This window comes from Palaemon carinicauda, chromosome 21 (genome assembly GCF_036898095.1).
Source record: "Palaemon carinicauda isolate YSFRI2023 chromosome 21, ASM3689809v2, whole genome shotgun sequence".
Taxonomy (NCBI): Eukaryota; Metazoa; Arthropoda; class Malacostraca; order Decapoda; family Palaemonidae; genus Palaemon; species Palaemon carinicauda.
In genome coordinates, this window is record NC_090745.1 from 16,269,623 (window position 1) to 16,282,914 (window position 13,292).

Here is a 13,292-nt window from a genome sequence, read left to right on the forward strand (position 1 = left end):
TTAGACCCATGACGGCTACCCCCGTTCCTGACGGCTCCATCCGTGACGAAGGCAAAGTGATTTTCCCCCTAGTGGGTAGCACAGGGTTATTGCCTCTCCAGTGCCGGCCTCAATGGCCACTGGAGAGCACCCCAAGCCCCCCCCCCCCCCCCCCCCGCCCGTTGGATGTAGAAGTTGGCACACGTATCTTTCCCTTGCCTTGCCCCCCGTAAAGGAGCTTCAACTCCACAGTTAGCCTTCAGACCCTCCTACTCGGGCTCCAGGAGAGGGCGTTCAGGCCCCGGCTCTCGAAGGAGATAGGAGGGGAGGCCTCCTACTCCTGCCGACGCCTCAGGTGGGGGGATGCCTCAAACAATCTTGGCAAGTATGGTGGGACCACGGAGTGGATCCTTGGACCGTAGCAGTACTAAAGGAGGGGTACAGGCTGCCCTTCCTAGCAGACCCCCACCTCGGATCCCAGATCAACAGGCGGAGTGGTTGGCACCCAAGGACCCCTTGAGAGTAGTAGCATTGCAGGAAGAAGGCTCGGCAATGCTGGCGAAAGGGTCAGTAGAACCAGTCAAGAAACCGGGTCCAGGGTTCTACAGCAGGCTCTTCCTGGTGGAGAAGGCGACAGGGGTCTGGAGACCGGTCATAGACCTTTCAGCCCTCAACAAATTCGTGTGCAACACCGACTTCAAGATGGACACTCCGAAGTCGGTCCTAGCGGCCTTGAAGGAGGAGGACTTCATGAAGTCCATAGGCCTCTAAGATGTCTACTTCCAGGTCCCTGTCCATCCTTCCTGCAGGAAGTTTCTAAGTGTAAAATGGAGTACCCAAACGTTGCAGTTCAAAACCTTATGCTTCGGACTGTCAACATTTCTCAGGGCTTCACGAGGGTCTTTGCAACAGTTTCAGACTGGGCGCACGAACAGGGCGTCCGCCAGATTCGGTACCTAGATGACTGGTTGTTGCTTTCAGCCTCAGAGGAAGTACTGAGGGAACAAGGCGCGAAGCTCCTGCAGTTCTGTAACGTCTTGAGTATCATAATCAACCTGGAGAAGTCCCAGCTGATACCCTCCACCAGGATGACAGGATGACCTACCTAGGGTTGGTCCTAGACTCCCGGTTGGCGAGGGCCTTCCCTTCCGCGGAGAGACTGGACAACCTGAAACAGATACTCTGGCCCTTCCTGTCGGGCCAGCCCAGGAGAGCCAGGGACTGGCAAAGACTGATAGGACTCCCCGCACAAGATAGTACTGGTGTCCCCGGAGACGAAGGAAGTCCTGGAGTGGTGGCGCGTCAGAACGAACACCCTCAAGGGAATGCCCTTCGCAGCCGACCCTCTGGAGATGCTCCTGTTCTCGGACGCAACCAAGGAGGGCTGGGGTGCCCATCCTCTCGACAAAATGGCAAAAGGTAAATGGGAAGTCGAGGAGACGAACCTGCACATAAACGTGCTGGAGATGAGCACCGTACAAAGGGTGTGACCAGAGTTCTTCCATCTACCCCGGGGAAGCACCGTGGCTCCGGTGTGCGGCAATTCCACGGTGGTGGCCTATGTGAAAAATCAAGGAGGACTGAAGTCGAAGAAACGGTGCAGTGTCACGGTGGAGTTCCTAAAATGGGCCGAAGTGGAACAAATCAATTTTTCAGCCAGGTGCTCTCCAGGGAAGAGGAACGTCCTGGCCGACATCCTCCGCAGGATGGGTCAAGTGGTAGGGCCCGAGTGGTCCCTACACCCAGAAGTGATCAAAACCCTCTTCCTGAAGTGGGGCTAGCTGGTGATAGACCTCTTCGCCACAAGACTAAACGCACAGCTCCCCGTGTTTTGTTTTCCTGTGCCAGATCCAGCAGCAGCGTTCGAGGATGCCTTCCAACACCCTTGGGGCAACCTCGACGTTAACGACTTCCCGCCCTTCATGATGCTCAGACAGGTCCTCACAGGGTAAGGCGGATGGCCAACCTGTGGGTTACTTTGGTAGCGCCCTGGTGGCCAGAGAGAGAGAGGGGTTCGTGGATCTAAAGGAACTGGCACGCCTTCCACCTGGGCCACTTCCAGACAGACCAGACCTTCTCCAGCAGCCTCACTTCCAGAGGTTCCACGAAAACCCTCGGTCCCTCTGCCTTCGCGCGTGGAGGTTATCGAGCGTCTCCTGAGAAAGGAAGGATTTCCGTCGAGGACGGCATCAAGGATGTCAGGGTACCTGAGGCGTTCGTCAGTCGAGGTGTACCAGGCGTAGTGGGCTACCTTTTCTAAGGGGTGCTCCTCGAAGAACATCAGGCCGTTAGGGGCCTCCATTCACAAGATAGCAGACTTCCTGGTCTATCTCAGGGACGAAGTGGGCACTTCCATCCCAAGTCTTCCTCCTGAAGGACCTAGACCTAGGTGCCTCCAGATATATCTCGACGCTCATCAAGATCTTCGCACAGTTGTGTTCCCCCCAAGCCGCTAGAGTGCCCAGGGGGATGTGGCTAGGGTACTGAAGATGCTTTCGGAACCTCCCTTCGAGCCTCTAAAAGACTTTCTAGACAAGGAGCTCACCCTCAAGGCAGTCTTTCATTTAGCTCTGGCATCAGCGAAGAGTAGATGAGATTCATGGCCTGTCGTACGAGATCTCACACTCGAAGGGCTGGCGAGAAACTACCTTCAGATTCTTACCCTCCTTCGTAGCCAAGACTCAGAATCCAGCTGCTTGGGACCCCAAAGTTGAAGGGTTCTCAGTGCCAGCTATCCCTCGCTCGGACAACCTGAGGGACTTGCTGCTGTGCCCTGTCAGGGCAGTATGGCTGTACTGTATTTAGAGAGGACAGCTAGACTTCGTCCCGAGATCAAGAGTCTGTTCATTTTTCTCGGGACTGTGAAGAAGCCAGTCTCCAAGAACACTCTCTCCTTCTGGCTAAGGCAAGTGATCGTCAGGCCCTACAGTAGTGCAGGGGTCTAGGGTGCTAGGTCCATACCTGACCAGTGTATGGGTGCGCTGGAACCTTATAACCCAGCTTCTTAACTTGACCCAGAGCTGTTGGTATTAATGCATAAGAGGATGGTATTGGTTAGGAAGTTGGAACTTGCATAATCAAATAAAGCTCTTCAAACCTTTTTATAAACTCCTTAACATACGGTTCGACATCTGTCTCCTTCATTACCTGGATGACTGGCTAATCCTAGCAGACTCGTTGGCAACCCTTCTTCTGCACCGAGACAAACTTCTGAGACTTTGCCAAGCTCTGGGGATCATGGTAATCTTGAGAAGTCTTCCCTGCTTTCCACTCAAAGACTGGTATACCTGGGCATGGTATTAGACACCAAACATTATAAAGCCTACCCATCAGAGAGGATAGCAAGGCGTTTCCTCAAACGAGAAGATATCTCAGCCCAAAAGGGGCTGTCTCCTCGGACATCTATCATCCTTGGCTCATCTAGTTCCCATTGGTCGCCTCAGGATTCAATCTCTCCAGTTGTGTCTGAAGTCCAATTGGAATCAGGCTTTTGATTCCCCGGATATTCTGATTCCCATGAGATCAGAGGAAAAGACGTATCTCGAATGGTGGCTGGCAGACGAGAATCTGCTGAAGGGTGTTGATCTTCTTGTCGTTCCTCCTGATTTGATGCTGTTCTCGGACGCATCAAAAGAAGGGTGGGGGTCCCAAGTGCGGCACCACAAGGCCGCAGACCTTTGGGCAGAGTCCGAATAGTACCTTCACATTAATCTACTGTAGATGAATGCCGTTTTTCTGGCCCATCAAGAGTTCCACCAGGTGGTGATGAGCGACAACACCATGGTAGTACTGTAGCTTACATTAGGGAGCAAAGAGGTACTGTTTCAGAACCCTTATCCCATCTAGCAATAGAGATACTGAGATGAGATGGGCAGAAGTCCACTTGGTCCCACTATCAGCTCGCTTTATTCCTAGCAAGAGGAATGTGCTCGCCGATGATCTGAGAAGAGCATCGCTGATAGTAGGTTCCGAATGGTCTGGATCATCTAGTAGCCAACAAAGTCCGAACTTCGCTACGGCCCTGAAGTTTAGAGGCTCCCGCTGGACTGCTCCCCAGTCCCAGATCCCAAGGCTCTCTGGCAAGATGCATTCCTACAACGGTGGGACAACATCGGCGTGTCGCATTCCCACCATTCTGTCTGATGAGAATATTACTCAACAAGACCAGAACATCGGCAATCTTTCAAGGACCCTCATAGCTCCGCTATGGCATCACACGGAATGGTTCCCGGACCTTCTGCTGCTCCTGACGAAGCCCCTAATAGAACTTCTTCCACGACACAATCTACTCAAACAACCATGTCAACTTTTCTACAAGGCAGTAGTTTCGCTACGCCTTCATGCCTGGAGACTATCCAGCATCTACTCTCTCTGAGAGGTTTTTTCGCAACAAGTCGCGAAAGGGGATGCCTGAATAGTTGTGAAAGTCATCAACTTCATTCTACCAGGCGAAGTGGAACGTCTTCTGTGGTTAATACCGCGGAAGGGGTCTCACTCCATTCAATACCACTATTCCAGCAATGGTGGAATTTCTCGTGTATTGAGGGAGGAAATGCATCTTTTGGTTTCAACGGTTTAAGGCTATCGCTCAACCTTGAGTCTCGCCTTTAAACTGAAAGGAATGGGCATTTCCTCATTTTTAGAACTTCCAGCCTCATACTTAGTTGTGAACTTACTTGCCCTCAGTCAGAAGTTAGACCTCCCCCATGGCACGTGGTTCGAGTTCTTTGGTTCTTTGAAGGATTCCTGTACGAACCATCATGACAGGCTACAGTTTACCTTCTAACCAGGAAGACAGTGTTCCTACTTGCCTTGGCCTCAGCCAAACGAGTTAGTGAACTTCATGGTCTTTTGTGCTACATCGCCCATTCAAGAGGATTGGTAGAGGTAAGCTTCAGCTTTGTCCCTGAGCATGTTGGCGAAACTCAGAATCCAGGTTTTGGAACCTAGATTCGACTCCTTCTGGATAAGGAGTCTCCGCTTTGTAATTGGTGTTCCAGTCATCTGTTACTATCCCCAGTATGAAGATTGAGGTGCTATCTCAAGGGATCAGCACCAGCTTGGCCCAGAGCACCCTCAATGATTGTCAGCACGGTCAGAAACAAGAGGAGGATCACGGGAAACACAATCTCTGCATGGATTCGCAGATTCACTGACCTTTCTCTGAATCATGATCCTCCGTAGCTACGTCTCTGGCCTGCAAGGAGAACTACTCTGTGACGCAGATATTGCAAGTGGGGGTGTGAAAAACTCCAAACTATGTTCACCGCCCACTACCTGCAATGCGTGACACACAGGAACCTCGATACGTTTTCTATCTGTCCTGTGATGGATGCACAAGAGCTGGTGTAGTACATCAAGCTCCTTAATGGACAAGTAGCAGGAGGTTGAGGGCATTGGTTACCTGGGTTTTAGTCTGAGTGAATGAAAGGGAAAGTCTGGCTCTTTCCCTTTCTTCATTCTCCTCTCTCTTAGGAAAATCACCATCCTGGGTCCTCAGCACAAGCTAACTTCAAACCTCTGCAGGGAAACGATTGCTCCCTTGTGTATCCTAGTATTGTCCCAATACTGTTGCGTCCCCATACCCTGGTGAGGTGGTATTAGGAATGTCTCTGTCTCATTGGTTATTCCCTGCAAGTCTCAGAATAACCTATACCTTGACAGTCACATTGATAGCTTCTCACCACACACCTTGCGTAGGCTGCAGACCATGCTTAGCAGGTTTAGTGAGGTGTTAGGGTCTCCCTATTGTCATTCTAATCTCTGCACAATAAGGAGTAGCCCTGGGTAAGGCCAAAAAGCCAGATTGGCAGGGACATCCACCCTCCTAATAGGTGAGTCACCCCCTATTAAATAGCGTTGGTTTGTATTCCAGTTGCGGAAAAAATGACAAATTCGGAGGTAATTTGTATTTTTCCTAACAATACAAACCTTAGCTATTTAAACATACTTGCCCGCCAACCCTGTCCCCCCTTTAAGTCCTACCTCCAAGCAAAGTGAGCTCAGTCACATGTGTGTGAGTGGGATTGGTAGCAAGCTGCTACTCCTAGCTCCCCCCCCCCACTAACTAGCGGGATGCTAGTTAACCCTCGCTAAATTTTGATGGCTCGTCCTTTCAGCTTCGCCAAAAGTAATACCCCTATTAAATAGCAAAGGTTTTTAATGTTAGGAAAAATGCAAATTATCTCTGAATTTATTATGTTTGTTTGTATGGGAACAAATGACAAATTCGCAGATAACTTGTATTTTTCCCTAACTAATACAAACCTGTAGTCATTTATATAAATTGGCCCGCCATCACCTGTCCTCAGTAAGTCCTGCCTGCCATCAAAAAGTGATGTAGCTCACATCTGTGAGAGTATAGGCTGCTGGGTACTCCCCAGCCAACCCCTGCCTACCCACTCAAGTTGTTAGGCAGGTTTGCTACCTCACACTTTTAGTCTAATGGCTACCTTCCAGCTTTGCCGAAAGATAATCCACTATAAATAACTACAGGTTTGTATTAGTTAGGGAAAAATACATATTACCTCCAATTTTGTCATATTTCCTAAAGTTTTTATTAGGTCTGCAATGAACAGGTGTTGATGGTGATTTTTAATAAGCCTAACCTTGTCAATCTTTGGTTGTTGCAGTAAATTTCCTAAGACAATTGTTTTTATTTGCGCAGCTTTAAGAATCATTAATGAGTTTTGCTGATGGTTGGGTTTCTGATATGGCATATTTTTTTGTTTCAGATTTGATTCACACAGTATGACCACAGTTTTTTATGATAACGACATTGAAGCAGAATGAAGACGGGTGATATTTGCCGATGCATTTCAGATTTTACTGGTCTACTGCCTGAGGAAATTAATGTATACAAAAATGATATTTTACAGGTAAAATACAGTATATTTCTAATCTGTAGGTTAGAGATTACTTTTGATTTGTGTTTTGTGAATTATAAATGTTTGGCAATTGTAATTTTACAGTACTGTAGTTAATTTTGATCTTAATAACTTCAATTTTCTGTAATATATTCACCATTAATTTACAGATACATTCAGTGGTTGATCGTCACTGGGTGGAAGCTGAGGGTGGGGGCGGGGTGGGTCGTGTCCCCTCCAGTGTCTTAGTTACAGTAGATCCTCCAAAACATCCTGTTGGTTGTCCAGTTTTTGTTGCTGCAGCTGATTTTCATCCAGCTCAGGCAGGAGATCTTGGCTTTGCTAGAGGTTTGTGTCCCTTATTGTTTAGGATGTTTTGGTTACTTGAAAATTTGTATCAATTCATGCAGGTTTATTTCTATGAATCTCCCATGATGTTCATATTGGTTCTTCCCTAGAAGCTCAGTTGTTCCATAACTGGAATACAAACCACGCTTTTTATGAATAGAACTTACCTGGCAGTTATATGTATATATAGCTTAGTCTCTGACGTTCGGCAGATTTTTTTAAAAATCGCGGCAACTGCCTTGTGGTGGTTGTGCGGTTAGGTGGTTAACAACCCTTACAGGGTGGTACTTGGAATCATTCCCGTTTTCTGTTCTTCAGATCATCTCTGCCGGCTGGATCGACAACACCGTTGGTCCACCATTTGAGTTTTTCTTTTCGCTTTCCCTGTGTCGCTGTACCGGACTTCTTTTTGGTGAAGTACTGTACACTGATTTGGGGATTTGGCAGTCGTGTTTCTGTTTATTCTGTGATTTTGGTTTTTGATTAATATGAGTGAGAAGCTTCATTTTCTTGTGTGTGCGAATGAAGAATGCAAGGTGAGGTTATCGAAAGTGTCGGTAGACCCTCGCACTGTTTGTTTGGGTTGCAGGGGTTTTGAGTTTGCACTGAATAATAGGTGCAAAGAATGTGAGGTTTTGAATGGGAAGGATTGGTTAGCTATGAAGCGCTATGTGCGCAAATTAGAGCTTGATGGAGTAAGGAGAACTTCTAGATCTAAATCTAAGTCTGCTAGCAAACCTAGTCTTGATTTATCTATTGAACCTTTAATTAATTCCTCTTTGGAAGTTGATCCTTCCCCTGAGGTAGTAACTCCTGCCCCTTCTACAGGATCCATATCTGCGGATGACCCTCGGTACGCCAGGATGGCTGCCGAGTTGAAGGCCATTAAAGATCAACTTGCGGCCTTTAAAGGTAAGCCAAGTGAAAGTGAAGTTAGTGCTTTTGAAAGTGCAGTGGAGGTGGCGACTGACCAAACCTGTCATTACCCTAGGTCTAGACCTCTACCAAGCTCCCAGGACCAATTGAGAAGGTACGTCGACGACCGAAAGGGGGTGAGAGATACGTAACCTCGGTCAGCCGTCGCCTCGGGCAGTCCTGTTGCAAATTCCGAGGCTGCTCTTGACCGCCACGGAAAAGGTGTGTCGGATGTGATGGTTTCTTCCCCGAATCCCTCTCCCAGACGCAAATGGAAGTATGAGGCTTCGAGACCGACGAAGAGGAGGTGGAACCGAGAGGAACAGTCTCGTTCTCACTCTCCCGGTTCTAGTAGCCACGAACCTTGTCCTTCGGAGGACGATTTGGATACCGTGCCTGTGAAGAGGACGAAATCAAGAGCCGAGAGTCGGGATAGAGCAGAGGAAGATCCTTCTCCTTCCACCAGTGTTATTCGACAGCCGTCTCCTTCGGAACTGCAGGATCCCGCAGAAGTCGCTAAGTCGTTCATGTCAGTTATGCAGGAGCAGCTCTTCTCCTTAGTACAAGCTTTTAGCCGCCCTCACTCCCAGTCCGACAGACGTAAAGACGATTCGTTATCCGTCAAGAAGTCAGCTCCTAAGAGGGAACGGAGTTCCTCGCCTAAGGAACCTTTGCGCGCTTCGTCAAAGACACGACACCGCACTGCTTCCTCATCTGCCCGCCTCCAGGACGATTCCGTCTCTAGCTCTCGGCGCCAGGACAATTCCGCCTCTCTCTCGACGCCAGGAAGATTCCTGCCTGCTTCTCCAGGAAGATGCCTCTTCTCGTCGCCAGGACGATTACAGCTCTCGCTCTCGACGCCAGGACTCCTCCGCCTCTCACTCTCGATGCCAGGATGATTCCGCCTCTCTCTCTCGGCGCCAGGACGATCCCAGCCTGCTTCTTCAGGACGATACTGCTTCTCGCCACCAGGACGATGGCAGCTCTCGGCGTAAGGACGCCTCCTTCTCTCGTCGCCAGGACGCTTCCGACTCACGCGCCAGGACGACACCTACGCTTGGTGTCAGGCTGCTTGCAGCCCTCTCCTACAGGACGAATCCTACGATTTTTCTATTTTGGATTCAGGGGAGCCTTCTTCCCGAACAAAGACTGTAGTAGAGGTGGGACAGGATCTCAATGATGTTTCAGAAGACGAAGACAAACCTGCTGACGCTGCTGGCGACTACAAGGTTCTCTCTCGCTCCCTCCTTGTACTGTATGGGGAGGAGTTTCAACCTTCTGCTCTTCGTTCTTCTCAATCGCATTTTAGCAGGAAGAAGGCCAAGAAACAGTCGGCCTTCATCAAGATGAAGCTCTCTATTTCTGCTAAGAAGGCTCTCGCTAAGATAGACGATTGGATGAAAGAACGGAGACAAGCGGTTAAGACCACCTTCTCTTTTCCACCAGGTCGTCTTGCTTCGAAGGCTGGCATGTGGTACGAGACTGGGGAGCCTCTGGGTCTGGGAGTGCCTGCCTCCTCCTAGAGTAACTTCTCTGGCATTGTGGACTCTGCCAGAAGGCATGCACTCAACTCGGCCAAAGTTATGTGGTCAATGTCGGAACTTGATCACCTTGTCAAAGGGATTTTTAGAGCCTTTGAGGTTTTTAGCTTTTTGGGCTGGTCTCTAGGGACTCTGGCCAGGAAGACTGAGCAAATGGAATGAACACAAGACCTAACGACTATCATGTCTTGTATGGATAAAGCTCCTAGGGATGGAGCTAATGAGTTGGCTTCCCTTTTTTCAGCAGGAGTCTTGAAGAAGAGGGCCCTGCTATGCTCCTTTGCTTCGAGATCTGTGACTGTTGCGCAGAAGTCTGAGCTCCTTTACGCCCCCCTGTCGCAACATCTCTTTCCTGAGGCCCTTGTCAGAGATATTATGCTTTCTCTTGCGCAAAAGGCCACCCAAGACCTCTTATCGCGCTCAGCTCAGAAGCCTTTGACAGTCGCTCCTTCGTCTCTGGAGAGGGAGGAGAGGAAATTCCAACAGCCCTTTCGAGGCAGGGCTCCTTCGAGATCTGACTTTAGAGGAAGAAGACAGGAGTCAGGAGCAAGGACGAACAGAGGTTCGTTTAGATCTCGCTCCAAGAAATGAAGTGCAAGTCCTCCAGACAACAATAGGGGTAAGACTGTCACGTTTTTGGCAGTCTTGGAAGAGAAGAGGGGCGGACACCTGGTCCCTCTCAGTCATCAAGGAAGGATACAAGATCCCCCTTTTGAAGAATCCTCCTCTTCAGATACACCTCTAGCCTTAGTAGTGCAGTACGCAGATGCAGAGAAACGGAAGGCTTTTCTGGATCTGGTCGACCAGATGTTGGACAAGGGAGCGATAGAACCAGTTCTAGACCTTTCCTCCTCAGGCTTTTACAATCGCCTGTTTCTGGTACCCAAGACCTCGGGTGGATGGAGGCCCGTCCTGGATGTCAGCTCTCTGAACGTCTTCGTGGAGAAAACAAAGTTCCCCATGGAGACGACTCAGTCTGTGCTTGCAGCAGTACGACCAGGGGTTGGATGGTGTCTCTCGATTTGCAGGACGCTTATTTTCACGTCCCCATCCATCCGGCTTCGAGGAAGTACCTGAGATTTGTGATCCAGGGCAAGTGCTTCCAGTTCAAGGCGCTTTGCTTCGGTCTCAGCACGGCTCCTCAAGTCTTCACCAGGATAATGGTGAACGTGGCAGGCTGGCTGCATCAAGAGGGGATAAGGGTATCCTTTTATCTGGACGATTGGCTGATACGTTCACAATCGAAAGAAAAATGTCTGGTGGACCTACAAAAGACGTTCATGATAGCTCAAGACCTGGGTCTTGTCATCAACAGGGAGAAATCTCAGACCGAGCCGAATCAGACTATTCTCTATTTGGGGATAGTTCTGAATTCAGTTCTTTTTCGGGCTTCTCCCTCCCAGGAAAGGCAGACCAAGTGCCTCGAGAAGGTCCGAGGATTCCTGAAGAAACAGAAGTGCTCAGCGAAGGAGTGGATGAGTTTACTGGGAACTCTCTCCTCACTTGAACAGTTTGTCTCTTTGGGGAGACTCCACCTAAGACCTCTTCAACACTTCCTATCAAAGGTGTGGAACAGGAAGACACAGGAAGACTCCTTTTCCTTCCCTATTCCAGCAGAGGTCAAGGATCATCTGATGTGGTGGCTGGATCCAGCTTTGTTAGGGGAAGGGATCTCCCTGTACAAGAAGAACCCAGACCTAGTGTTGTTCTCAGATGCGTCAGAGTCAGGTTGGGGAGCAACACTAGGAAGCAAGGAAGTCTCAGGCTCTTGGGAAAAGAGTCAGTTCGGATGACACATCAACAGGAATGAGTTGATGGCCATTCTGTTAGGGCTAAAGACCTTCAAAGACTGTGTCAGGGAAGATTGTGGAGGTCAACTCGGACAACACCACAGCTCTAGTGTACATCAGGAATTGAGGGGGGACTCATTCTCTGTCTCTGTTCGAAACAGCAAGGGAGCTCCTTCTATGGTCGAAGGAGAACCAGGTAGAACTGCTGACAAGATTCGTACAGGGACAGAGGAATGTAAGGGCAGACATGCTCAGCAGGAAAGGGCAAGTCCTTCCCACAGAATGGACCCTCAACCAGCAGGTCTGTCAGAGTCTCTGGAAGCTGTGGGGGAGACGTTTAATAGATCTTTTCGCCTCCAACCAGAACAAGAGGATCCCCAACTATTGCTCACTAGTTCAGGACAAGGAGGCAATAGCGATGGACGCCTTTTTGATGGATTGAACGGGGATGGACACATATGCCTTTCCCCCGTTCAAGATCATCAATCTGGTCGTCAGGAAATTCGCTCTCCTAGATTCGGGACGAATGATCCTAGTAGCTCCATTCTGGCCAACGAGAGAATGGTTCACAGAAGTGGTAGACATGTTGATGGACTTCCCAAGAAGCCTTCCTGCAAATCCAAAGCTTCTCAAACAACCCCACCTCGTGAGGTATCATCAGAACCCCCTCGCTCTCAAACTGACTGCCTTCAGACTATCGAGAAGCTTGTCAGAGCGAGAGGATTTTCGGCGCAAGCTGCAAAAGCTATCGCCAGAGTGAGGAGGGTCTCTTCATAGAGGGTCTACCAATCTAAGTGGGAGACTTTTAGAGCTTGGTGTAGGCAGCACAAAGTTTCCTCATCCACTACCTCTGTGAGTCAGATTGCTGATTTTTTGTTATACCTCAGACAGGATGCTAATCTGGCAGTATCCACGATCCAAGGGTATAGAAGTATGCGCTCAACGGTCTGTAGGCATAGAGGCTTAGATTTGTCTCAAAATAAGGACTTGCAAGACCTCGTGAAGTCTTTTGAGACAACTAAACAGGTTCAGTTAAAGCCCCCTTCTTGGAACCTGGATGTGGTTCTGAAGTTTCTTTGCACCAAGAAGTTCGAACCCATCTCACAAGCTTCTCTTAGAGATGTAACAAAGAAAACCCTCTTCCTGATGGCCCTAGCCACAGCTAAAAGGGTCAGTGAGGTTCATGCAATTGAAAAACAAGTGGGCTTCAATCAGAATGGAGCGGTTTGTGCTTTAAGGATGGACTTCCTCGCCAAGAACAAGAACCCTTCAAAACCCTGGCCGAGGACTTTTGAGGTCCCTAACCTCACTAATCTAGTGGGTCAAGAGCAGGAGAGGCTCCTCTGTCCAGTTTGAGCCCTTAAAGCTTACTTGTCTCTCACTAAGAATGTGAGAGGCTCATCTAGCTCCTTATGGTGCTCAGTGAAAGATCCGCAAAAACCCCTTTCAAAGAACGCTTTGTCTTTTTTCCTGAGGGAGACTATAAGGGAAGCTCACCTCTTGTGTGAGGAAGAGCACTTCGGCCTTTTAAAAGTGCGGGCTCACGAAGTGAGAGCCTTTGCTACTTCGCTGGCATATCGTAAAAACATATCAGTTAGGCAAATTATGGATGCTACGTTCTGGAGAAGCAACTCGGTGTTCGCCTCTCATTACCTCAGAGAGGTGAGAGCGGATTATGAGAGATGTTATACCTTGGGCCCATTCGTAGCTACGGCTTCTGTATTAGGCAAAGGAATTACTACCTCCCCTCAACCTTAGTTTTCGTATACCTGTGTGTGGGTTGGTGTTTTTTAATGGTTGTCTGAGGACGTGGACTTGTGGTACAGTTCCCTTAGTCTAGATAGATAGTGTAC

The 13,292-nt window shown here is 49.1% G+C and overlaps 1 protein-coding gene across 2 annotated transcripts in view; it reads left to right on the plus strand.

The window, feature by feature from the left end:
• LOC137615189 (dynamin-binding protein-like) overlaps positions 1–13,292 on the plus strand; it is a 228,203-nt gene that overhangs the window by 12,229 nt on the left and 202,682 nt on the right. For both annotated transcript variants that reach the window (XM_068344831.1, XM_068344832.1), the window contains exons 2-3: positions 6,714–6,857; positions 7,016–7,193. In XM_068344831.1, the coding sequence (XP_068200932.1) occupies positions 6,768–6,857; positions 7,016–7,193 (268 nt within the window). In that variant the 5' untranslated portion in view covers positions 6,714–6,767. The remainder of the gene's footprint in view (positions 1–6,713; positions 6,858–7,015; positions 7,194–13,292) is intronic.